The sequence below is a fragment of the Rhipicephalus microplus genome, chromosome 4 (genome assembly GCF_043290135.1).
Source record: "Rhipicephalus microplus isolate Deutch F79 chromosome 4, USDA_Rmic, whole genome shotgun sequence".
In the NCBI taxonomy this organism is placed as follows: domain Eukaryota; kingdom Metazoa; phylum Arthropoda; class Arachnida; order Ixodida; family Ixodidae; genus Rhipicephalus; species Rhipicephalus microplus.
In genome coordinates, this window is record NC_134703.1 from 25,799,823 (window position 1) to 25,825,911 (window position 26,089).

General features: G+C 40.9%; 2 protein-coding genes across 3 annotated transcripts in view; one reads left to right on the top strand and one right to left on the bottom strand.

Annotated features, from left to right (window-relative positions):
- TBC1D23 (TBC1 domain family member 23) overlaps positions 1 to 14,904 on the bottom strand; it is a 49,678-nt gene extending 34,774 nt beyond the window's left edge. The window contains exons 1-9 of one of the 2 annotated variants that reach the window (XM_037422588.2): positions 14,830 to 14,904; positions 13,045 to 13,153; positions 10,427 to 10,526; positions 9,055 to 9,259; positions 7,379 to 7,502; positions 5,292 to 5,416; positions 5,172 to 5,218; positions 4,026 to 4,129; positions 2,559 to 2,672 (exon numbers count right to left, since the gene is read on the bottom strand). In XM_037422588.2, coding sequence (XP_037278485.2) covers positions 2,559 to 2,672; positions 4,026 to 4,129; positions 5,172 to 5,218; positions 5,292 to 5,416; positions 7,379 to 7,502; positions 9,055 to 9,259; positions 10,427 to 10,526; positions 13,045 to 13,153; positions 14,830 to 14,864 — 963 coding nt within the window. In that variant the 5' untranslated portion in view covers positions 14,865 to 14,904. Of the gene's footprint in view, positions 1 to 2,558; positions 2,673 to 4,025; positions 4,130 to 5,171; positions 5,219 to 5,291; positions 5,417 to 7,378; positions 7,503 to 9,054; positions 9,260 to 10,426; positions 10,527 to 13,044; positions 13,154 to 14,391; positions 14,413 to 14,829 lie in introns of those variants that run through there. The other variant, XM_037422589.2, reaches the window with a different exon arrangement.
- A 147-nt stretch (positions 14,905 to 15,051) lies between these two features.
- Positions 15,052 to 26,089, top strand: part of Cbl (E3 ubiquitin-protein ligase CBL) — a 47,619-nt gene continuing 36,581 nt past the window's right edge. The window contains exons 1-3 of the mRNA XM_037422587.2: positions 15,052 to 15,647; positions 21,604 to 21,750; positions 25,649 to 25,780. Of these exons, the coding sequence (XP_037278484.1) occupies positions 15,100 to 15,647; positions 21,604 to 21,750; positions 25,649 to 25,780 (827 nt within the window). The 5' untranslated portion in view covers positions 15,052 to 15,099. The remainder of the gene's footprint in view (positions 15,648 to 21,603; positions 21,751 to 25,648; positions 25,781 to 26,089) is intronic.

Sequence of the window (26,089 nt, forward strand, 5' to 3'; positions counted from 1 at the left end):
TAGTCTTAGAAAAAGGTCTAATGCGGAGCCAGTTTGAAGCGAGCAGGTGCTGGCTAACTAACTTTATGAAGAGGTAAGGCTTTTCCCTCCGAAGGGGAACATGCATACGCGAAAAGTTTTTCAGTGGAGTACGATGAAAAGCTTCACAGTTTTCAAAGGTTCGTCCTAAACTTGCGGCGCAACAACGGCTACCTGCTTAGGCAAATCGGGAATGCTGGTCAGACGCCTGTTTACTTCGACATGCCTGGCACTACAACCGTCAAGAAGAACGGGGCGAAGCAAGTTCGCGTGCTGACATCGGTCCACGGTAAAACTACAGTGACAGCAATGCTCTGTTACACGTCATATGGGCACAAGCTTCGCCCGTACCTCATATTTAAATGGAAGACGCTCCCGAAAGGAGTCGTTTTTTCAAATGTGATCGTGCGGGCCAGCGAGAAAAATGGGTGCGCGTTGCAATCGATGTCTTACGTTTTTTTTTTGTTTTTTTGTTTTTTCGCGGTGGAAATCGGGTGCGCGTTACAATCGAGGGCGCGGTAGAATCGAGTAAATACGGTACTTTCCTGTTTACACAATTCTCCTTTGATTTTCAAGGCTGAATAACTTTTGCTTGTTGTCTCCACAGAATTTTTGTAACTGCTTCTGTTTGGCAGTGCGATTACACCGAAGTGAAATGATTTAGTAAAGGCAGCCCCAAGAGCTTCTAACAAAAGCTAAGGATGAGAGAAAAAAAAGATTGCTGGCAGCAACAACAATGTGAGCTTAAAGGGACACTAAAGTCAAATAACAATTTACGTCAGAGTGAAAGCTCAATATGTGACATTTAAAACGACAATATTATAACAGCAGCGCCTTACTCAAGAAGAAATTAAGGTAAATGCACGAGAATACATACGCTGCATCTATTCTTGTGCATTTGGTGAAGAGAATCGTGGGCCTTTGACTTTGACCGCAATGATTGTGTTTAGTTGGCGGGTGCACAAAGATCACTTCGCTCGCAGGACAGGCGCCATTTGCGAAAAAAGTGCGCTTTTCAAACACAGCAAGTAACAACTGGGGCACATTGTTAGTTCTCACTTATATCTGTACTTGCGATTACGTTTCGTGCCTCGTTTTTGTTAAGTGCCGAGCGGTAAACGTTGTTAGTTCGCTCTCGTCCCAAGTAAGTCGCTTTTGTGTGCCATTTGTGCGTGAGCAGTGCGCTGCACGTTCCGATCTGCTTGCCGTTATCAGTTTTACATTCCAAGTGTGTTGCTGTCGCATTGCTTCGCCCTTGTGATGAAACTGTGACCTTTGTTGATTTCAGACAACCGTGTCATTTTATTGGTCAGACGAACACCCTACAATAATCACTAGTAATCGATCTAGCTGCCCTAAATAAAGAACCTTCCGTGCATCAAGAGACGCAGTAAAATGCTGCTTGTTCGTTCCTGTTTGATTCATAGAAAAAAGAGCCGCCGGATGTTACTATGAGGAATGGCGAGAGTGGTTCAAAAATTTAATTTTCGTGTGGTTAAACTAAACATATCGTGTCATCTGGCGGGACCCAGTTGAACCAAAACACGTCTGCGATCTCGGAGCCAATGGCAGGAAATTGATCAATGGCCGTTGTTGCTGCTGTGGCTCTCGCTGCTTTCATTTCTGGGCAATGTCGAGTAATACAACAGTGGCGTGAGTTGGTCTGCTGCTTGAGGCAGGTAATTTGAAATGCGCTAACCCGATGCGGACCACTAAACTGTGATTTCATTTTAGAACAAGCCCTTCCTTATCACAAAAGTAACACTATGAGGTTTCTGGACCGCTATTTTTACAATCAACGTCGACTTAACAGTTGCCTTTAGTGTCCGTTTAAGTGAAAGGCCTGCTCCACTTACAACAAAATTTGAGTGTCTGTAAATCACCTCTACGTACACAAACGTGCATGAACGCACACGAAGAATGGAAAAGCCGAAGCTTTGTGACGAGCTGTCAGAAGGACAGCGTCAAAATGCGTCAGACATGAACTCTCCTTCAAAAGCATGCACTTAATACTATGTTTGTGTATGATTATTAACGATACCAGCTGCCAGCCGCATCTGTAGAGACCAATAAAAGAGGCACCCAACAGGAAAAGAAAAAAAATAATGATGTCAGTACAATGGAAAACTCAAAAATGTGCTCTATAAAAATGTTTGGCACACAGCTGTTCTTAAATCACTTTTCACAAGGAGGAAAGTCTGCATTTAAGGGCTAGTTTTCTTTGTTAGACACAACATTAACAAGAATAGAAAATAATTCCAGGGAAAGTATAGGGGAGTTATTAGAATTGCAATGTAAATGTAATTGAGTATATATGTGCATTAAATGTGGGAGCGTCAGTCAGGGCCACCTGTTGCCATTGCGGCGAGTGACTCTTTCTTGCTGTTTGGTGTCACTCAGTACGCAATCTTATTACGAAATGGTGACTGCAGGCATGAAACCAGAAAACAAATCTATGCACTATTGTGTAAACAGAGAACATATAAGGACAATGTGGTGTGCAAATGTAACGTGTACGTGATACAGTGGCAAAGGCTTACCCTTTCCAGCCTGTTTGTCGTGACAAGCTCGGAGACAGACACAGGCAGGCATAGTGCCTGGGGAAGGTCCCTGTCCACACATTCTTCTGAGCCAAATATGATGGCATGATGTTCCTGCATGTAGGAGATGAGCACATTTATCAGCCTGGACTACTGCCTAAGAGAGCAACATTGTCTACCGATTGTTACACAGGGTTAACACTTTTCCATTGTGATATCAATTAGTACTGTATTAACACGATTGCAAATCAACTCAAATGTAGACAGACCCTCTAAAATCGCAAAGAAAAAAACAGGAAAAAAGAGGAGTACAAGTGATTTCACACACACACAAACTTATTTACGATGTCTCCAAGTCTGATTTTGGCATGTCAAGGTGGCTTCATGACGGTGTTTAAAAAACTATGCAAAAAAGCTGGCTTTGCGGTAATACGTGGGGATTATTTTCAGAAAGCCTACAACCGAAACTAGTTTCTGATTATAGGTTGACCCCCCAACTTCGGATTTAAAATTAAGACAAAATGGGTCGACCTGCAATCGTGGAAATACGATAAGTGGACAATATTATTGAGCGGCATCAAATAAGTAAAAATGTAAATAAATAAATCAACTCATAGTTTTAAAAAAATTCTTTTTACTGGGCGACATCAGTTACCATATGGTGCCTGGTTGGTGCTAGCTGCATCGTATAACTGAGGTTTTTAATACATTATCTCTATGGAAGTTTTGCTGGTACAAATTTGTTTCATTATCATATGCGGACCGTCACAAAAATGGAGAACGCATCATCGAGGTTCCGCAGTACGCCTCAAATTATTTTTTGCTAACAGGAGAACTTTCCCGACAATCAGCTAATACAAGCTGCCCAGTTCATTAGTGGTTATTTTTTTTATAAAAAAAATCCCCTCAAAATAAAAAAAAATTCTCAACGTGCACCACAATGTCCATAATTAAAGTCCCGTAAATAAATCGTAAGCATAAAAGTTCATAAAAGTTATTTTAAAAATAAAGAGCCTAACATTGTTATATAAAAATACTTTGTCCACAGATATTTTAGGAAGAGTATAATTTTAGATGATGCGTTTTACGAGCCTTGGTATTGAGCTTTCTGAAAAAAAATTTACATCTGGCTATAGAAAAAGTTTTTTCGTATAAGTTTTTTCGCATAAGATAGAGGGAGGGAGGACTTCTCGCTTCCTATAGATGGGCCTAAATATTTCTCAAGTACATTGCAGAAGGTCGAATGTCAAGGTTTTCTTTAACATTTTTCAAAGATTTGGGTGCCTGCGAATGTCAGCACACAAGTGTGCGTCACTGCAAGCCTGTTTGTCGGCTTTCCATGAATTGCTGTAACGCATTGCTCTGGAGTACTTTCTGTCTGCATCTTCTATATTTCCCATGTTCTTTCATTTCACACTCTTCTTATCAGTGCAGCCCGATGTCGTTTGCAATAAAGGCAAAGCGTACCCGACTAAAAGACAGGGGAGTCCTCGTTGAGTAAAACTGGGCGAGTGAGCAGAAATCTTCAATGTCTTCTGCTTCTAAGGCACAAGGAGCAGATGATATGAGTTCTGGAAAAAAAAAAAGTAGAATGGAAAGAGGTTGAAAACAATGCAGACAAATCTGGTACAGACTGCTACAATAGTGGTCAAGGATACTCTTACAACACCAAAACCGCAAGACATGTAGTTTCCAGAGCTATGAGCATGCTTATTTCACTTGTTCCCAACCTAGGAAGAAAATAGTTCTTGAAGTAGTTCCGCACTGACGGCAATAAGGCACTTTAATGAGGAAGCTGCCATATGAACGAAAGCGAAGATTTCCATTGACAGGGAACTTCAAAAACCATTTTTATGATTAAAGCAAAAAAATGTAATTAGACAATTTCCCCCACAAGATATATTTGTTTTTTTTTTATTCATTTACAATGATGGTTTTTAAATTAGGCACCACATGGTGTAAATTGACCTGAACATAGACAAAAATGAAGATTTCCTCAAATGCCCGATTTTTTTCTTGTAACATTTACAACTCTTCAGTGATCTGAAAGTGTTTTTATCTCAAAATTCACCTTCCGCAGAGTAAGTATTGACCATTCAAATTTCAGACATAGCACAATATTAAAAGTAAAAAAATGCAAAAAGGGAACACTTTGGCATTGTTTATGGGGTCATATGTGGCAGAAAAACTGAAGACCACCGAAGTTTAAACACCTTACACAAACACCTTTGCATAATATAATTATATATATGCCCTAACCAAATTATTTGGTACTTAAATGAGAAATGATACCTGTAGAACAAGTTTTCTGACGAACACCCCTCAGACAAGATTATGCAAAATTCTAAAGGCTCCCTTGTGAGAAAAAAAAGTTTTCTTTTCAAAACATTCCAGCAATTGTTTTTGTGGCGAAAAATCACCACTATTTTTAAAAAAATACATTTGAGATGGTTACCAATGTGGCAGGGATGTTTAGCCTGAAAGGACCCTATTCAGTTCAGTCTAATGTGTGCACTGCATGTCGAGGTCACAGTGTGACCAAGCATCCTTTATTCTAAAGCCTCCTATTGGCAGTGGCGCCAGATAAGAAATAAACAAAGAGCAGTCACTCACCTATGATTGCAGCTTTGCCATCACCTTTCCTCGACATAATTTCTTCCCTGCAAGGCAAAAAATTACCATGAAAGCCACTGCCAGCCAAATGGGAGACAACCATCAAGCCAATGTAATTACTTGGTGTTTGCCAAGAGCACAAGGCTGAGATAGAACAGAAGGAACGGGTCAGCCAGCTGAAGGTAGATATCCCACATGTTCTGGATCACTTTCAGGTCACACGTGGACGAGAAGAGACTCCGAAACTGGAAGGCACGAGAAAGAAGTAAGATTAAGTATTTAAAACTAGAAACTCTCAATACTGCCACCTTATCTGCTGGAATGAACACTCGTCAGTACTGATTCCCATGCTCGCTACACAATCCTTCAGGTCTATAATTCAAGTGTCCTTGTTATGCATCAAGCACAAAAAAAGGAGCTTGTGAAAAAAAAAAAGCTGTCCATTCACGATGGCATGGGCGAGCAATGCAATGACGTTACAGCTGAAAGAGCAGGAAATGCAAGTTTTTGTCACTGAACACAAGCACAACTGTCATGTCCCCATTGTTTACACACTTTTGTATGGACGCGATGTGCCGAAATCGTGATATCGTCCCACATATTGTGGGTTTCCCGTATTCTATTTCAAAATGATAGGAAGCAGAGGCGAATGACATTTTAGCAACAGTTATAACTGAATGCTGCTGTAACTACATGCAGAGCTGCCACTGAAACGAACTAAAAACCGTAATTTTGGGAAAAAAACAAAAAACGTCTACCAAGCAAGTGCATCTAGAGTTGAGCCAGCATGCCTTTATGGAGAGCGCACTTTGCAGTCTTTCCAAGGCACCATAAACGACATGGGGTGCAGTGACCGTGCGCCTGTTGTGATTATATTAAGGCAGCCAAGAAAACCTTATTTCACTTTCTGGTTATTTTCACTTCATAGTTCAAAGTTACAGAACTACAGTCCTAAGAGAATAAGCCAGTCAAATCGACGAAGGACACAGGAGAGAAGTGACACACACAGTGACTAGAATACCAACTGTGCTTCATTAACAAATACAATCTTCCAGGAAAACCTAATGCACATGCTTCGCTCAAAACAAAAATTAAGAAAAGAAGCTACCTAAAAAAAACTCGGGACACTAACACCAAAGTGACAAGAACCTAAGCGCCATCTGTGTCAATGAAATGGACGTAATACTAAAAGTGGACAGCCTATGTGCTGCCAGGCTCAAAAGATTTCACGTTCAACCTATTCCTTGGTTATGGTTTCTTTTGGATCTTTTATATTCTTGTTAGAACAGTGCATGCGTTCTTGGTTACCCTGGAAGATGGGTGTTCGGTAATAAAACACAGTTGATACCATAAAAGCTCGTTAAAATGGGTTTCATGAAACCAGAAAAAAATTACTGATTTATCCAAAAACTAAATTATTGAAAGCACCGAGAAAACAATGAACAAGCGTCTATTATATCAACGGACTTTCATTTTTGATGAATAGGTTATTCCAGCAGTTACTTTCATGAGAGCAGAGTAGAACCGACAGTTTTCATCACTGGTTACTTCATTCAAAATGTTAGACGGCCAAAGACTCCAAAAGAAATCGAAAACAAAACAAATTCGCCGCAGGTGCCGAAACTTTGGTTGCCAACAATGCAATTGGGACGAGAATCCGATTGGCGACCACGCCTTTCTGCAGGTTGTCCATGGACGCTGTTTTCGCTCTTTTGCGTCACACAATTGTGGAGCTCGGCACGTCTAACAATAGCCTGAACTCACCGAGTTGCGAATAAATATGACCGAATTGAAGAGAGTTTGATGCCATTAAATGATAAAAATGCTTGCCACAACCAGAGAGCATGTCCATATTATCATATTTTTCAGATTAGCAGGGGCCGATCTAACAACTTTTACTGTAATCCGGTCGTGTGAGCCACATCTTCCCTTCATCGTTCTGACAGGTTTATTCTTTCAGCATAGCACACCAATTGACTCAGACTTTGACCTTACGACAACATCATAGGCTGAGACACAGGTTCTGAAATCACTGCCAAATAGCACACTTAATGGGCATACCGATTCAAAGGAGTTTTGCTCAAACACAATTTAAGCCTGTGTGTCAAAATAAAGTGCGCTTTTATGATTACTTCGATACGAGAACATTTTTAACAGACAGGAGATGAAACTTACGAGCCGAAAAAACACACAGAAAGTATTCTCACCCAAGGCAGGGCATAGCAGTCTGGGGTGATTTTCATAGTGTCGAGAAACGAGCACAGTTCCGGGTCATGGTACAATAGCAGCAGCCGCAGAAGGTGGAAAGGGGCTCCATCTTTCACGCAATTCCTGTGCACACACAACAGCCCCATGCATAGATTCAGGCTACCCATCATTCAACCCTATGGCAACTCAACAGAACCCTCTGTGCTAGTTTTCGTGACCAAGAAATAGCTTGCCATATCCCCTATCTAAAAAATGAACACATACAGTATGTTTTACACATAGTGGAAAATGTGAGCACACACAATTAACATGGAATCAGGCAAAAATACAAGACCTGAGGCTGATAAATAAAAGCATTTATCTTTGTGAGGAAACGCACGATATTGTAGTTGAAAAGACAAGAAAGAATGCACGATGAATAACTACAAAAATATTTTCAACACCCACCATAAATCAGCGCACTAATGCTCAGAAAAAAATTAAATGCTACGTTTTGGGTTCTTTGTATGAAATACTTATCCTTGCATTGATACTCAGAAGTGTGACAGATATGGGCCACGGGCAACAAGACCTAACTTTCAAAACGCACAACTCTATCAGATGAATATGCTGTAGTTCAAGTGACCAGATAATAACCACACCTTTTTCCTTTGGCTCAATCAAATGTGCAGAATTCCTCATGGTGCACACATATATACAGCCTACAAATCTCCCAAGTAAGCCTGTCATTGGTGGCAACACTTTTAGTGTAAGCCTGTCATTGGTGGCAACAAAAACACTAATTTCATTTCATATATATCGGGCAATGTTACAGAAGCTATAAAAACTAAGCGACAATCCACCCTTCGCAATGTGGTTTTTCAACAGTGTTATATTTTACAGATTACAATGCTATGATGGCAGGATTTTACTTAGAATGTGTATCCTGTTTTGATGTAACTAAAAAGTCCATAACTTTTAGCGAATATTTTAGAGTAAATAACAAGCACTTGAGAATATGGTATACAGTAATTGCTAGGTTAGAGATGATGTTATTGCTTTGAAATATGATGAAAATTGGCTCTTTTGGAGAAAGGTAACATGCCTTTGATGGCACTGTCAATAAACACAGCTCCAAAGATGCAGACAGAGAACTAAAATTCAAACAGTCTATCATTCATTTGCCAAGACAACTTGAAGGCCTTCTTTTACATCTCACGTAATTGAATCAATCCTCCCTCCACCCTTTCTCCTCACCCCACAAAATGCATTTTGCACCTCACGTGATTTTGCATTGGCTTTGTGATCTGCCCACTTTTGACCAAGAGAAGTAATTTGATGACGCCATCATGTGATGTGGCTCGACAAGGTCACGTGGGTTTTTCGCAAGGCCTTGTCAGACCATGCAAGACCTATGCCGTCTCGCACAAGTCTTGTGGAGCCAACATAGCAACTTAAGGCTTTCGCCCTAAGGACTCATAGACTAGTGTGCACACTATCAACTGAAGTTTAAATAATTTTACCCCATCAACTTGCCCAGTTGTCCTCTGTTTTACAATGTATTTGACATTTTGTGTACTAGCACTAGTAAGGAAAACAATCCTAGAAAAAGCGGACCATTTGATATCGTGAAAGGATAATTAACTAAGAGATTAACAACAATCATTAAAAGCAATAGTTTAAGCTGCAGGCTTACCTAGGAACGTAGGTGGTGATCAGGGCATGGAAGCAAAGGTAAAGCTCTTCTTTTGACAAGTGGAGTGCGATGAGGGGCTCCAGTACCTCCATCCAACCATTGCTGCTCTCGTAGTGGAAGCCGGTGGTCTTGCAGAACCGGGTCAGCACAGACTCAAGGTCACACAGGACAGACAGCTTTTCCTCTTCATCATTACCAAACCTATCTGCAAGAAAACAACTATTTTTGACACTACGGCAGCACAAACATCTTAACCTAACCAAGTTACAATGGCCCATCATGTGACAAGGATACACTAGGAATTCGCAATAAATTATCACAGTCAGCCAAATTTGGCTTTCTCTTCCCCCGACAAATCACAAAATATGCCCAAAAATCACACGTAGATGACCCATCAATCAGCTATTGGCTTATTTGAACATGGCACGCTCTGTTGTTACAAAAATCGCCGTGAAAGGCCATCACTAGTCCATGCGTGTGCGCATGATCGCACTGAAAAAGTCGCGTATTCGGTGGAAAAAAGAAAAATAGTGCTCAAGATCACGAAGCGCACGTGACATTCTTTGTTTGCCCCTCCCATCCCTCCCTGCTTAGCTTCCAGTGCTTTCTTCGAGACGAGAGAATGCGATTGCAGCGCGTGACAAAATCTTTGTAACTCCACTCGTACTGGACAGATTCTTAAAATTTTTTGCGGCGTTGGATTTGTGGTGCAATACGCTTTTGCAGTGAATTAATTCCATGGTTACTCAAAAAAAGTATTTCTGAGCCCCTTTAAAGGAAATTCGGCATTAATTCTGACTACCTGGGCTTCTTGAACACACTTGGCAGGAAGTACCTGTGCATTTTGCATTTTTTTTAATGCACTCATGGTGGCGAGAATTCAATCCTGCTACCTAATGCTTAGTACTAGCACAATGCCATAACCCCTAACACCAGAGCAGTAGCATTTTCGGCATACTTTCTAGCACCAGTTACATGCGAGCATTGGTTATTTGGAGGCAGGTGCACCATTGACTAATGATATCAATTTCCCAGTGTTCCCATGCTAACAGGTCCGTCAAGTCACTGAACGTGCCAATTTCTATTGCTTGTACACGCCAGATGCAAATGATTACTGTTACTATAGCTTCAACCTGCAAGTAAATGTGAACACAGATTGGCTCAACTAATCAAAGTGACTCAGTTCATGCATAGTAGCTCCCTTTCACAAATGTGCTGTCACCTCTTATTCACTAGATACACACTGAATGATTTGCAAAAAGCAAAAGATATGTGCCATATCTTTTTGAAGCGCTTTGTTAGTCTCTTTCCCTCCAATGACAAGAATGACTGCAAAAAGACAAAGAAGAAGCAAAATACACGATCAACTCACCAACAAGTGCCTGACAGTCTTTTCTAATCAGTGACTGCTCTGCAAGGTCATAAATCTCGTCCCAATCACCAAGTTCTTTACCTTTGACGCCCAAGCTTATCTGGAAGAACGATAAAGAACCACTTCAAAGGAGAGATACAAAAGTGCACGCACGCCCAAAGAGGAACAGGGTGCTTTCGCAACCGTGATCACCTCCCACGCTATGGGCAACAACCGTTAAAATGAAGAAACAGTTATAGTATACCGGGCGTACCGTGATAGCGGGTGCATATACGTACGTTACTCATACTGCTTACCGTATGCACGCTATTTTTCAGATTTAACGTTCCCGTGGTAGTGTAAGTGTACATATAACATGGCAGCGCTCTAGGACACCTGCTTCGAAGTGATTTTGGCGTAGTTGTTGAAATATTCACTTTGTTCGCAGCAAACGACTGTTTCAAATGGCTTCACTTGCCTTCAGTTAGCTTCGATGATCGAGTATTACGAATAAGTTGGTGTAGTTTTTGAGATAGCTTCCAATTTCGAACGACGCGCCTAGGCCTAACTACAAGATCAATGTAAACGAGTTGGCAGCATAAATGTTTTCGCGTTTGGTGCGTAGTTCACATATATTTACTTTTATTATTTTATAGAAGGCAAGCGAGTTAGGGGGGAACGGAAAGTTAGGTGAGCAGGTGAGATTAAGAAGTTTGCGGGTATAAGAAAGTAACAAGCACAGGACGGAGTTGACAGGCGAAACGTGAGAGAGGCCTTTGTCCTGCAGTGGACGTAGTCAGGCTGATGATGATGCTTGAATAAACTTGTAACAATGCTTTATATGGTGGCATAGGCAAACATTCTTCTTTTCTTTTTCTTTTCCCAGTTCTTAAACTTATTAACCATCGGATAAATGGTGCCACCGTCCCACCTGGGGCACATAAAGCACGTAAACACTATCCCGCTAAACTATAATACGCTGTCCACAATGAACGTTTCCTGCCTGGTAACGCCATTCCCTTAACCTCCGCTATCACGCTAACGGTAAACTATAACTATCTAATGTCACCACAGTTTTCTTTGTGCATTGAGTAGGCAAAAATGACGATTTCCAAGGTTTGACATGATAGTGTACAGTAACATCCACATTATATATAACTTATGAAAATTCTGCATCTACAAGTGAACTCTGAAAAATTCTTTCCAGTGTGCAAACAAAACTCGCAATCTCATGCTTTATACTCCTGAAGAACATCTGTCTGTTGCACACTAAATTAGTAAGAATCATTATCACAAAAGATGTCTAGAAGCAGGAACAAACTACATAGCGACATGCCAACCTTGCCTACAATCATCCAGGCATCAACGTCTTCTAGTAACGTGCTTGGTGTATACCCGATTTCACATTCAGGTCAAATTACAATTGTCTACAGTAGCATAAAATATGTTCAGAGAATTTAGAGTGCCGTACGTACTTAGAATCTGCTGTGCTATCCCGATATGTACAGCTCAGGGCAGCGTTGAAGACACTAAATTGCACTTCACTTTACACAAAACAGGCAACACCATGAAAACTGAAGAGACAACACTGTGCTAGCATTTATGACCAAAAATAGTGAAATATGTGAACCAACAGACAATAATGCAAAGGAAAGTATAGGGGATGTAATTAGCAGTGAATAAAATGTAAATGTGAAGAAAGAAAGAAAAGTGGATGTGAAGACAGAAACTTGCCTTCGGACGGACCGAACCTGCGACCTTTGAATAACACGTCTGATGCTCTATCAATAGAGCTACTGTGGTGGCTATTCTCTCCATCCACTTTGTGGGGTATGTATGGTCATTTGATCGTAGGAGCGTCAGTCAACGCCGCCAGCAGCCATGAAGGCAAGCGTTATCTCCCGTGGCAAGTTATCCTTATGTGCACTTTGCTTTCTTCACATTTACGTTAGATTTACTACTAATAACATCCCCTATGCTTTCCTTGGCATTATTGTCTGTTAGTTCTCAATAACACCGTGTCTAATAACGCAAATTGAGCCATTAAAGCTCCCACTCCTTTTCTTCGTGAATAAGATGCGTTACACATACTCAGAAACACTAGTGTATGCATCACGAGATCGGGTGCAAATGCCAGACCTGGGTCAGTTAGTTCAATAACCACCTTCACCTTTGCTTTTCAAGAGCTGCCTAAAAGCTCAACGTTGAAGTGGCAAAAGAAAAGAAAGTCAGCACGATGCAGTGACATAGGTACAAAAATTTCCAAAATGATCCCTAGCAAGTCAGCACACCGATGTCGACAAGCGCATAAAATGCCACGTTTCGAGCCCTCAATATCGAATTATACTTGCGTCGATAAACAGAACAATGCCTAACTCGCCCATTCCACTGCTGTTATCAGATGATGCAAATGCTGCTGAATCCTCTCTCCCCTGTGCATGCACTGTCATTTACCTCAAGATCTACCCTGAGAAGCATTCTCTCGTGGTCTCATCTGTGTGCCATTTTTGTGCTCTTCGAAATAACTCCTATATACTGTGCAGATCTGTGCAGAATGCTGCAACTGAGGCGAACAGAAACTTAGCACGCTCTTTCCAGTAGCATGATCATCACTCCCTTTTCCTTCCCCAAATACTCACCTTCCAAACGTATGCACGAAAGCATTCTGGGACTGGCTTCATCTTGGAAACCTGGCGCAGTGTATTCAGGTCGCATTCTGAAAGGAGAGCACTCTCCAGCTCTTGCATCCTTTCAAGTGGTGGCCGCAAGAAAAAAAAAATGAGAGAGAATAAACAGAAACAGTGAGACACTGGCCCTTCAAGACCCTCTCTGCACGAAAAGGAAGTAAGAAGCAGTGAATAGCCTTGCAGAGGAAAAAAAAATAAAGGAACATTACATACATACATGAAAAAGTAAATATAAAAAATATATTAGGGTGAAGAAACACAGAATGCCATCCATAGTGAATGACAGAAAGTGGGGACACTGTTGAAAGATTTTAGGCACAAGCTTCTAAGGCCATTTGTAGTAATGTGTTTGCTAAGGCTTGAGCTGTTGACAGGCATGCTTTTACTTTTGCGTGCAGAAAGCATCGAGTTATCGAGTCTGTCGTTGTGTTAACCTTTGCAGTACAGTAAGAATGCGAATACATGTCCACAGTTAATGGGCATGAATAGCCATACATTTTATTTACAGTGCATCAATATTAAAAGAAAACACTAAGATCAAAGTATATTACAACCTCTAATTTTTAAGCAGAACCCAGTTAAAAGCTACCAAGGCATACCAGATTATACACAGGATTACTCTTGCTAAACTAACACGTTCTTTGAAATTTTCCTAGTTTAGGTTTCGGAAATCAAGTTCTGGTCTCGGAAACCTAAAGTCGGAAAGTTTTCGCCAAAGTCAATTATACGGGTCAACATGTGATCAACAACACTTGTACAGTGACAAAGTTCGCATATTGAGGAACAGTAACGCGGTTTAGCAAGAATATGTCAAATACGACAACAATTAACGAGGCTGTACCGGTCCCAACGATGCGAGTCTTGACAGCGCCTGCAACGCCCTTTAAAAGTCACGGTGAGGACGTAATAAGAAGCGAACGCTACGTTAAGGAAAATTCGTCAAATATCAATGACGTTTGGAAATTGAACCTTACATGAAACCCACTCTTGGCGCGGGGCAAAATGGGCAAAATAATGTTAACACAAAGTAATCTTCCAACTATGAAGCTCAGCACCACGCAATCATGCTCGGGAGGAGATATCGAAACCTGTTTTTATTTTAGTGACAGCTCACTCTGTTAGCGCACGGCAGATAAAATTCCAGGCGCGCTGATGTGAGATGCGTACGAGGGGTGCAATACAAGTTTCGGAAAAGTTTCCAAAGGAGGCCACACGGCAACTCAAAAGCGAGGGCGACTGCCTCGTTGACGCTTCGAATTATCAGAAAAGAAAATAAAACTGTACGTTTAAATTCACTACCTAGATCAAGTACTCATGGACACGTGTGCCGAGAGTCTAGGATTCCTGGAGTATTAGCAGCATGATGTGTCAATGACGGGCGGCAACATCCCATGTCAACACTTCAGCAACAGCGGAACACACGCTGTCGAAAACAAATCGGCTGATTGAGAATTCACTTCCAGTACTGTGCACATACACGCTATATAATATTAAGCAGGTTTCGCCACTATCAGCGCTTTTATTCAAAAGCCAGAGAATGAGAACTGCTGGCATGCAAAATTAAAGAGCGCTTAAGCAAGCACTGCCAACACTTATCATATGCGTAAGTCGACCACCAGCGAAAAGAACTACAGCGTTATCAGACGTTTCAGGCTCTTGCACAAGACGCTTTGAATCGGGCATAGCTAGGTAGAAGTAGTCATTTGGTAAACAAGATAAAAATATAACCCGGCTCACCAGCTTGTATCGTCGACGTCCACCGAGGTGGCCATGTTGGAAGAGGATGACGAAGTGGCGAAACGGGTGGTAGCGAAATATTTGTCTAAATGAAAGTAACTACCTCGTTAAGTGTATATTAAAACTCAATATTTAAAAGTTACGATGATACTTGTTTCGCGTTATTGTATTGGAGATGAAAAGTAATGTTTATTGTGCGTGAATTATTTTTCTCGAGCTGTGCATTGTGGGTAGTTTTCTAGTTCAGGGTGAATAGCCAGGCGATGTAAGATGGCGGTGAATAGTAGGTCTAAGAATTTACAAGCAATGAACATTACGTCGCTATTTAGTCGAATACACGGCGCATTTTCCGAAGCGATGGCACCTCCAAAGTTTGTGATCGACCGACGGACTATCGAGAAGACGTGGAAGCTTATGGACAAAGTGGTCAAGCTGTGCCAGCACTCGCGAATGAACCTGAAAAATAGCCCGCCGTTCATTTTGGACATCCTGCCGGATACGTACCAGCATCTGCGGGTGATCTACAGCAAACACGAGGACAAGATGCACTTGCTGAACGACAACGAGTACTTTCGCGTGTTCATCGAGAACCTGAACAGGAAGTGCAAACAGGCGATCAAGCTTTTCAAGGAGGGTAAAGAGAGGATGTTCGACGAGACGTCGCACTTTCGGAGGAACCTCACCAAACTGAGCCTAGTGTTTAGCCACATGCTGTCCGAACTGAAGGCCATTTACCCAAACGGCGTCTTTTGTGGCGACACTTTTCGGATAACCAAAAGTGACGCGTCCGAGTTCTGGAAAAACGCGTTCGGGGACCGGTAAGTGGTGGTCTGCGTGCATGTATCTGCCTGCGGCCGTGCTGTTTTTTTTCCCGCAACACCACCCACCCGTTCCGTCCATCGGCTCCCGATCGACCTGTGCTTTTGCATGCCGTCTCTGTGAGAAGCTAGCCGTGGGAAACGTCTCTCGTTTCCACGGTGATGTCTGTCAAATAACACCCGCCGCGGAAACGGACGCGCTTTTTGTTGGTTTCGCGACGCCGGGCCACTGCCGTCCACGCGGTTTAATCCGCTGATTGGGTCCTCCTCCCCAGCGTCAAGCGGAAGCGATCGCTCCATTGAGCCCAGTAGCTTCGAGGGATCCTCCAAGCGCAACGAATTCTCCTCCGCCTATGTCGTCTCTTTTTTTTTTTTATCATTATTTCCTATTTCTTCAAGTGTGAAACGCTCGATCGCTTTTGATCGGATTTGTCAGCGTGTTGACAGAAGACATAGACGGGAGCTCCTGTGACCAAAATGTGTGAACTTTTGACATATTCTCATGAATGTTGTTAAAACAGTGGTAAACGCCGTGTTTAAATTCAGCTTTAATTGCATTTAACCAGCAGTTTTACATTGGTTTAGAATATGTACTGAGTAGCTCCTCTACCAGCTGCGTGCGAGTTATATTTGCTTCCAGGCTTTTAGCGTACTTAATTTGCGAGTTAAAGCCGTTAAATATTGTTTTGATGCATATAGCGTTCTCAATACGCCAGAAACGTGGGTCCCATATGTGGGTAGTGACAGTAGTGATATTGATGACCTCGTGTATGCAGACACACACACGCTCAAATTAGCTATTTAATTGCTTAATGAATTAAAAAGTAGGTCTGTACGGTGGCCATTTACTTGAGGTAGGCGAACTACAAATCTTCGGATTGTTTAGGAAGGTCTAATTGTTTGCTACTGCAGCTCAGTGGGTCACCAAATATGGCTGCACGCGCTGCTCCTGCAGGCATACACATTATGGAATGCAGAGGTTGCCTCTGACGGTGTCAGTAACGCTGTGTCAATAGTATGAACAAATAGTTTGAGGGTCTCGTTTCTTTGTTAGGCACAACCAAATGAAACCAACATACAGGACTAAGGTATTAAGTGAGAACACGGGTGTCTTAAATTGGCTTTTAGAAGTAATTGTAAGTGTCCCCTTTTGCATTGTTTTTTTTTTTACATTATCAAAGGGTGAGCATTACAACACTTGAGGTAGTATGACAATGTAAAATTCTGCTAATACACTAAAGCATATAAATACATCGTAAACAAAATGGAACAGTCGAAATGATCTAGCAAGATAGTATCCACAAAAGAAGTATAATTCACATTAACGTATCTGGCATGGAGTTTGTAAAAAATAAACGAATGTTACAACAGTGAATTTTTGAACGCTGGTAATGTTACTTCGGAGGCTTTAAAGAGTTTCATTTATCACAGTTTTATTTGTTCAAATTGAATGGGGTGTTTATAATGATGATATGTGGGGTCTAACATCCCAAAACTACCATATGATTACGAGAGACGTGGGGTGTTTATCATACTGCGACATTTGTGTCACGCCAGTAATTAATGGTCTGCTCTAGCAAATAATAAGATCGACTCACTACATATCTACACGTGCCTGAGCACAAATAATTTGTGTATTTATGGTTAAATCTTATATATTGTCCATTAAAAACTTCATTTCACCACCTTTCTTCCATTTCATAATCGATAAAGCTCGCTGTGTCCCAAATACTTTCAATCTTTTCATCAGTTTTGTGCAGTTTTCAGATTGTAAACGCTATGCAGGAACTTACTCATGTTCAGCCTGCTTGAAAAACACCCATTAAGTCATTTTAAATATACGCCTGACACATAAAATATAAGAAAGAATCGCAGAAGTAAAATCACTTACTCAATGACGTAACAGCGCTAAGAGAAAACACTGGGACTTGTAAGTTGTTTCTGGGAAACACATCACGTATTTAAATTCGCTGGAATATTTGAACCAAAAGCGTCTAAAAATATGTCACGCAAATCCTATGGTTTCATGAGTGCTTCTTCTTTTAATGTGCTGTTTTGGATGGTGAAATCGTGCGCACAATACCTGAGTGATCATTTCTAACTGAGTAGGATTGAAAAGTTTGTGATGATTCATAGCTGATAGAGGCAAAACAGGGCTAAACAACAAGGACTAAGAAAGAGTGGATACAACATGAGCACTTATGTCACTCCCGCTCGTTTGTTTTCATTCTTTTACGCTGTTTTGACTCTACAAGCTACAAATTATTTTCAGAAACATTTCTAGCTGCGTTTATATACTACAATAATTATAAAAAAACTAATCTAGACAAGAATCATAATTGCATTTTCAGTGCACAATATTGAAGGGGCAATATGAGAGCATGGGCATTTGTACGGATCGCACACACATGTTTTTGCCGGTGTCACCTGAGATCATTACTAAACAAACTACCTCGATGGTAAGGGCTCCGGTCACCAACACTTTTACTTAGCGTGCGTTTTATGCATGACAGACCCGCAATTTTAAAGCAAATATAACTGCTTATTTCATCTGAGGACAATAGTGAATCTTGTATGTTATGTATAACATCTAAAATGGGAGATCAAAGAAGGAAAGAAAATTGGGCTCCGATTATTATGTCATTGTTTCGAATCATGCGAAGAGCACTCATGTCACCATATATTGCACACAAAGAGACACCAAAGGCAAATAAAAACATAAGTCAAAGTAAAGATTCAGTACTTGAAAATGCTGTAAAATGGCAGTATTACATGCAGCAGCATTTTTGGAACCGAGAAATAAATGTAAAAGTAGGGCACGGTCTGCACCACCAGTGAAACATTCTGGAATGCAAGCACGATAATGTAGTGGGGTCTCGGTACATCTAATCATGGGTGCTCGAACTACCCATGGCAGAAAGGAACGGTTCTGTGCATCACAAGATGGTATTGGATGAAACTTGTGCGTTTCAGTTTTGATGCCTGCTCAAAAAAACTTTTTGATGATACCCTTCTTTAATTTTTTGTGGGCTGCACTTCGCCAAAGTCCCTTGCTTCGTTGTGCCACAGCACCGACTCTCAGGTAGAAAAGCATGTGAAGGGCGGGCATGGGCTATGTCAGGAGGTTGTTCTTGGAGGCAGGTGGCTCACGTTCCAATAACTGTACTCAGACCACTAAACCGGCATGTCTTCAAAACTAGCCATTTCCTTAGCACGAAAATAAGCACTACAAGGTTTTTGGAATGCCATGTCAATAATCCAAGTCGACTTATTATTTGCCTCTAGTGTTCCTTTGACATGACCCCAACTTGCACCAAACAATCAGACTGTGTGACAGAGTTAGTGTCTTATACTATTTGACGTTGATTTTCCATGGCAAAAGTCTTGTTTTTGCCAGATTTGGTCTTGGTCATGTTAGTAGATATGCTGGTGCAACGGGCTAATTTCTACCCTGCTTGTATAACACACTGTTAACAGTCTGTACAGAATTCTCAGAGAATCGTCTGCTAGGAGCACAATGAGCAACCTGACACCTCAATGATATTCAACTTTTCTTTGTGCTTTCTTCTTAGTTCTTAATAGTGATTTGCCACCTGAAAGTTCTTGTGGTCAATGTTTGGAAACTTTGTCGCAGTTCATTTTTTGTGCTTAGGAGATCCAATACAGTCAATCAGCAAATACCCTTTAATGAACTCACCCATCGTCACTTGGAATAGCAACTCTTATATTGGTATGATTTTCTTTAGTGTACAGCCACTGATTTCTTATGTTCTTTATACACTGGTTACCAGGAGATACCTGTTGGACATCGAACGACAACATGCCACTTGGCTTTTGTAGTTTATCAGGTATCACACCACAACTATTTTCAGAGCAGTGACACGTAAAAATGTATTTACTTACATCACGTACATGTAGACACTCGCAGGGCTCATGTCCTGTGTGCTGCCTCTGTGGAAGATTTCTTTTTTCCCTTATGTTGTGGCTGCCTGGACAAAACATGCTTTGTTGTCTACCCTTTAGCAACGGTTTTGAATGGTCTGTTAGCAAGTTAGGAAACTTCATCTTAAACCAAAATGCCTTATTGGCGAGGATATGGACAAGGGTACAACCGCTCTTCTTCTTTTGCAGTCGGCTTTTTTTTAAAATGGTCTTCAAATTATTGCATCTTTGGAGACATGTCCTCATTTTAAGGTTTTGGCTTAATGTTTGTTGTCACTCTCAGCAATAAGGTCCTGCAAATTTGTTAACATGTGGCAACGGTCTCTAAATTTTTGGAAAGTCTGACATTTATACGTGCAGAGGAAAAAAATGAGCAATATTAAACTGTATTTCGATTTCATGATTTTTTTTTTGTTTGAAAGAACAGCACCAAAGCATCTTAAAGAATGAACAGTTTATCAAAGAGATGTATTTTTAGTATGTAGCCTAAAATTTTCGACCTACAGCCAGAACAGTTTTTTTGCAGGATCTCAGGAAAATCCAATTTTCAATAAATTCGAAAGAAGCGGTTGCAGCTCAGTGGACACTTCTGAATTTTTTTTTAAGGTAAAATTTTTTTTTCACAATGTCAAAAGTGGTTTTGTGGTTTTGGGAACTCGTGAAACTAAATTTGTTTTTTCTGGCGAAATTAAAGGAGTCGGTGGACATGCAGCGATGTTCTTATCTGAACACAGTCATTATCATTGTCCTTTAAGTTCAGAATTTCTAAGCTAGTGTTTGAGTGCTAGTATTTAAAAAAATTTTTAAATGAAAGTGTGTCTGCCTCTTCATTACCACTGTCAGGCATTCCAAAGGCATTTTTGTCACATGTCAGATGCGAGTTGGGTGCGTCAGAGATCAAATTTTTTTGCCCTCTTCTCGGTCGCCATTGACAGCCCTGATGTGAGTGGGTTCGCACACCCACTTACGTGCCAGTTTCGGCTCTCAGCTGTGGCTGAGTGAGCTGGGAAGGAAAAGCATAGGGCATGCACGATGTACGTGCACCTGAGTCAGTGCCGAAGAGTGAGTTGTCTGGCGGCGGGCCAGCGTGGGAAAGCTACTGGGGCTGCTACGTGAATGAAAAAGTTTGGCAGTGTGCACGATGGGTGGGTAGTGGCAGGCAAGAAGGCAGGGGAAAGACCCTTGGCTGACAGCTGAGGCTGTGACCTAGGTTTCTATATTTGACACACCCCCTCGTCTGCACTCTTGGCTCTGGAGATGAAGGAGGGGTGCAGCGTATGACATCACATCCTTCCTCCAGTTTGTTTGCTCCTGATGCCTTGCGAGTTGGGAAACAATGAGGTTTCCTTTCCCTGTAACTGAGTTTGCCTTGTTTCTCTTTCATCTCTTGTGTTTCTGTTTATGACACCACTGGCTGTTGGACTATTACTGATGGACAAACATGCCCTCCTTCTGATCCCATTTTTAGCGTTGGCTGATTTCTATGTCGCATAGTTCTTTTATAGTTTTGTATCGGCTTGCCCATTCATTTGTCTGATTCCCAACAATAGTTTTTTTTTAATATTTTGGTGGTCTTCACTGACATGTTTATTTGTGCACTTGCTGCTGAAGACACAGGAAGCACCACTTTTCTTTTTAGTGCTGGTCTTTTGACTAGCAGATTTGTTTTACAAGTTCAGTGTTACTCTAAGAGCAGGCCGCTCTTCAGTCATGTACAGTCATTACTGTTAGTATAACACCCAGCAACCAAAGTGTATAGAAGATAAGTTGTGAAGAAAAAAAATGGTATCTCTGTTAATCTGAAACATAGCCCTTATTGAAAAGTTTCAGCCTGTAACAGTTCTTGTGATGCACACAGTTATTAAATGAAAAGCATTGTGCACTGACCAAAAATAATTTCACATTTGCCATGGAATACATGTCTTGTGAAATTTCGTCTGCATGTGTACGTACATAAGGGTGTGTGTATGCCCATGAAACTAGTAACGGTCTGTTCTCGGTTGATGCTCTGCAGGACTGTCGTAGCGTGGCGGGTTTTTCGACAAACGCTTCACGACGTCCATCCCATCAGTTCAGGGCTTGAAGCAATGGCCCTCAAGTCCACCATTGACCTTACCTGCAATGACTATATTTCAAATTTCGAGTTTGATGTGTTCACAAGGTGAGTAAAATGCACTCTTTTTTTTTTTAACGAAATCCTGCAGATGTATTTGACAGTAAGAAAAAGTTTCTCAGGGCTCCGCAAATGGCAACAAAACTAGTACAAAGTGATCAAGTTACACAGTCCAAAAAGAGTAGTTAAAAGGTAAGTTAGAATACATCTCTGCTCAAGAGTTTTGAAGCTAGTAATGTCATCAAATGTTCTTGAACATTCTCTTTGCTAATGTCGGTATCGTGCACAACTTCGCATTACTTTCTTTGTCAGAAAATTTCCCCTTCTTGGCTATCAGCTTTGTATAACTCACTCGTATATTTGTTTGCATTTTAGCTCATATCTGCTGTGATAGCCAGTGCTTTGGTGAGCTCCCATCAAACATGGCATTGTGGCGCTAACGTGTGGTCGTGTCAGCCTTTTTTTTTTTTTTTGATAAGGCTATTATCCTATAATGCTGTTGAATTGCTTAAGTAATCTTAGATTATCGAAGCTGGAGTATACGATTACAGTGTTGTTATGATGCTTTTATGTTGTTACTTGCATCATGAAAATACGTGTTGCATGCTACATCTTGCAAGCATATATGTTTGTTAGCACTGATAAAATGGCAAAACTTTTCTTCTTTATTCACGCTCACTCGATTTAGCTGAGGTTTGACTGTGTGTCTTGATTTGAAAATGTCGAATATGTTATTTGAAGAAGGAACTGAATAGTATAAATGTTGTTATTTGAATGTTTTGTATAATCGCCTACTACAACCCTTTGTTGCTTCTCAAGCTTAAGTTGCTTTCTTTTCAAACACTTTTGTTGTATTTGTGTCTTTTAAGACTAGTTAGTAGGTGTCCTACTTTGCCCTCCACACAGTCATTGCATTGACTCATCTTAGTTTGAGTGCTCTTTTTTTTTTTTGTGAGTTAACGAAACAGACCTTATGAATAGTGAACAATCAATTTTTTGGTGTACAAGGCCTACCTTTATATAAAATCCACACCCTACTTTCTGTGGATTTCACAGGAAAAAAATACATATGTTAGACGCATCTATATTAGACTCATCTATATTAGACTCATCTGTTTTTAACTCTGTCAACAGGATAAAATACGACATGCCTGCTACATTCACTGAAAAATGCGCTCGCGCACTGCAAAGAATATCTATAATTAGTGTTATAAAGCTTGTAAATAATACTGTCTTAAGGTACACAAAAAAAAATTGATACTTATTTAACTGGTCCATAACAAGGTAAATGTAGCGAAAAAAAAAAAAAAAACTGAAAACCTAGTGTACCCTTTCTTGTCCGTGTTTCTTCGCGTTACATTTATGTTGTTATGGATCAGTACCGTGTCGCTCGCCTCTCCGTTTTATTTCACTGGATTCAAAGCCACATCCTCCGGTGCAGGGAAAGCTCCTCTACCTGGGTTGACAGCATCTAACAGTTGTAGCTGTCGTACTCTTTTACGTCGTCTCGTAAGGGCCTTGAAGCGCTTTGTTGGTGTTACCACTGCAGCATAGTGAGACTTGGTGGAAAACGCAAATAATGAAGCACAGAAACCAATGATGATGGTAGTGAAGTAATACTTTTGTTTTTGCTACTGGTATTGTTAGCTCTACAGTGTTACAACGAAACATTGTTATGCCCTTTTTTATTTATTGCCTAATTTCTGTGGTTATAAGCTTATTTTTAAGAACAAACTAATTGGAGAGTACAATAGTGCGCTTGTCAGTGGTGGCTTTTCTTGTAGACATAATCTCCGTGGCCACCACACTGGTCCAACAGCAAGTAGCTCACTTCTAAGACTACGCTCGCTTCATTGTTATAACAAGATTAGATATCTATGAATGCTTTTGTGCTCAATTTGTCGTACTTGCTAATGAAACATAGACGTATTGGTCTCGCAGAATCACAGGGCTTCTTACGTTTATAAGACGCACCGTTGCACTAGATGAACCAGCGAAAATATTGGGGGAAAAGTGCATCTTATAGACGTGAAAATATGGTACTCTCACAAGTTAAACCAACTGACACTAGTGGGGCACTATAGAAAATTTTCAGCAATTTTCTGCATATTTGGCTGAAAAATTAAGTTGGAAAGAAAATATGTGAGTGATATAGTGACATTAAGGAACTCCGCTTTTAAGCACTTCAAAAGGCGGAGTCGTTCAAATACAGATCGCAGGAAGTGCACAAGGAAGTGGGCGTCGTTGAAGCAGGATGTCGTCTAATGATAGCGCAGCGTCTCGGCAAAACTCCAACCAAACACGTTGTGTGGAGAAATGTCTTTTTTTCTTCTTAGACAGGCATTTGTGGTTGACAGAGAAGGAGTATTGCTTCATTGGATTTTGTAGTCCCTGTCGAGACAGCTTCCTTGTGGACATAATGTTGAATTTATGATTCTATATAATATTGCTTAAAGGGGAGGGGCTCTGCGACACTTTCCGGACAGCCTTATTTAGCACTGGAACGCGTGTATCGATGAATACTGAGACGAATGCAACAAGAATTATGGAAATTGGTGCACGGAAAGTCAAGCTATGAGTCTTCAAAGTTCAAAACTCGAGCAGACGACAACGAGAAACGTTCTCTTTCGCATTTCACTCGCCTGTTGACGTCACAGACCACTTCCAATCACAGCGCACTTCTCGTAAAGACATACCGGAAATGTCACCTCATGGTGGCCTTGACACAATACCTCGCTACCACTCTTTTTGACGGCGTGGCTAACATGGTTACTACGAACCGTGTGCGTCGGGTAGCAGACGGTCCCATGGTCACACGGTGTAAGATAGATACACACATATGCTTAGTACAGGGTAACTTCTCGACTTGCTTGCAAGATACGTTCTACGACAATGCCGGTGCCGACTGCCTGTCGCGTTTTTGACTCGCTAAAAATGGGGCATGCGTTTCCACCTTTAGTTGCTGGCGTACCATAGCCTCATTCGCAGGCTAAGTGTTGTGTTCACTGTTCTGAAAATACATAATTGAGAAACACGAACGATATCTTTCTGAGAAAGTGTAAAAAGGGTTCTTGCTATTTTTAGCATTCACACGTATAGCCTAGCTACCACCACATAAATATTGCACGCTATTTGTCGCGTCAAGCCAATCAAAATTGATCTTTGTCGTCACGTAACATTACACGACATCACTTCCCATAGCAAAAATAGCCTATGTGTGTCATTGTAGTCTAAAATTAAAGTATCTTGTCCCGTGAATGAAAATTATAACCGTCGATTTCAGCGTTGCCATTTTCACAACGATATCGGCGCTTTCCACAGCACCAGAAGAACCAATGAAAAAGACATGCTCAAATTGTGTTGCAGGGCCCCTTTAAAGGGTTACTGACACAAAATTTTGTAGCATGAAATAACCTGTGCGATTGATTCTTGGGAACGTGCCTGTTATCTATATTATCTACCAAACTACAACCGCGAACATGGCTTTGAAGGTACTATTTCAAAACCTGGGTAATCAGGTTAGCCTGCATTTTGATGAGGGTGAAATGCAGTAATGCCTGCTGCTTAGGTTTAAGTAAAAATTAAACAAGCCTATGTTGTTTAAATCAATTGGGAGTCCTTCAACATGGTGTATCTCGTAATCATGTTGTAGTTTTGGCTCAAGAGCCCCTGAACATTATTATTTTTGTGGTTGACAGCACAGCTGTTAATATTGATGTTTTTGCTAATAGGATTACTTTTGTATATGAGTGTTTCTACTTATTAAGTTTTCCTGGTAAGCCAGCAAATGTAATATAACTCAACTGTGATACATACAATGCCGGCTGTATGCATTGTATCTGATTACCTTTATCCTCGTATTATAGTACTGGGGATGAGGAAGTGTTCTTTTTTTTTACAATGTTTGTACTGAATTGTTTCAAGCGCATGCATCTCTTCTTTTCAGGTTATTTCAGCCCTGGTCAACACTTCTTAGAAATTGGCAAATCCTGGCAGTTACCCACCCTGGCTATGTTGCCTTCCTTACATATGATGAGGTCAAGGCACGTCTGTGCAAATACATTAACAAGCCAGGAAGGTGAGCTGTTGCCATCACGTGCCAGAGGAATGACTAAACTCTCTGACTGTAATTGTCACTATTATTATATTATGACATTTAATTGAATTTGTGCTTTTACAACCTATTTTTTTGTATAACTTGTGAATGCAAAAAGTTGTGACCATCTATCAACTGTACTGTCAGACTTTCAATGTTTGTATTCAATTCAAGAATAAATTATTTAACAATATGGGTTGACAAATCTGCTTGAGGGCCATCACTGTCATGCATTGCACAAGTTCAGATGTCGGCACATCTTGCTGCTTTAGCTGCACATGGATGCCATAG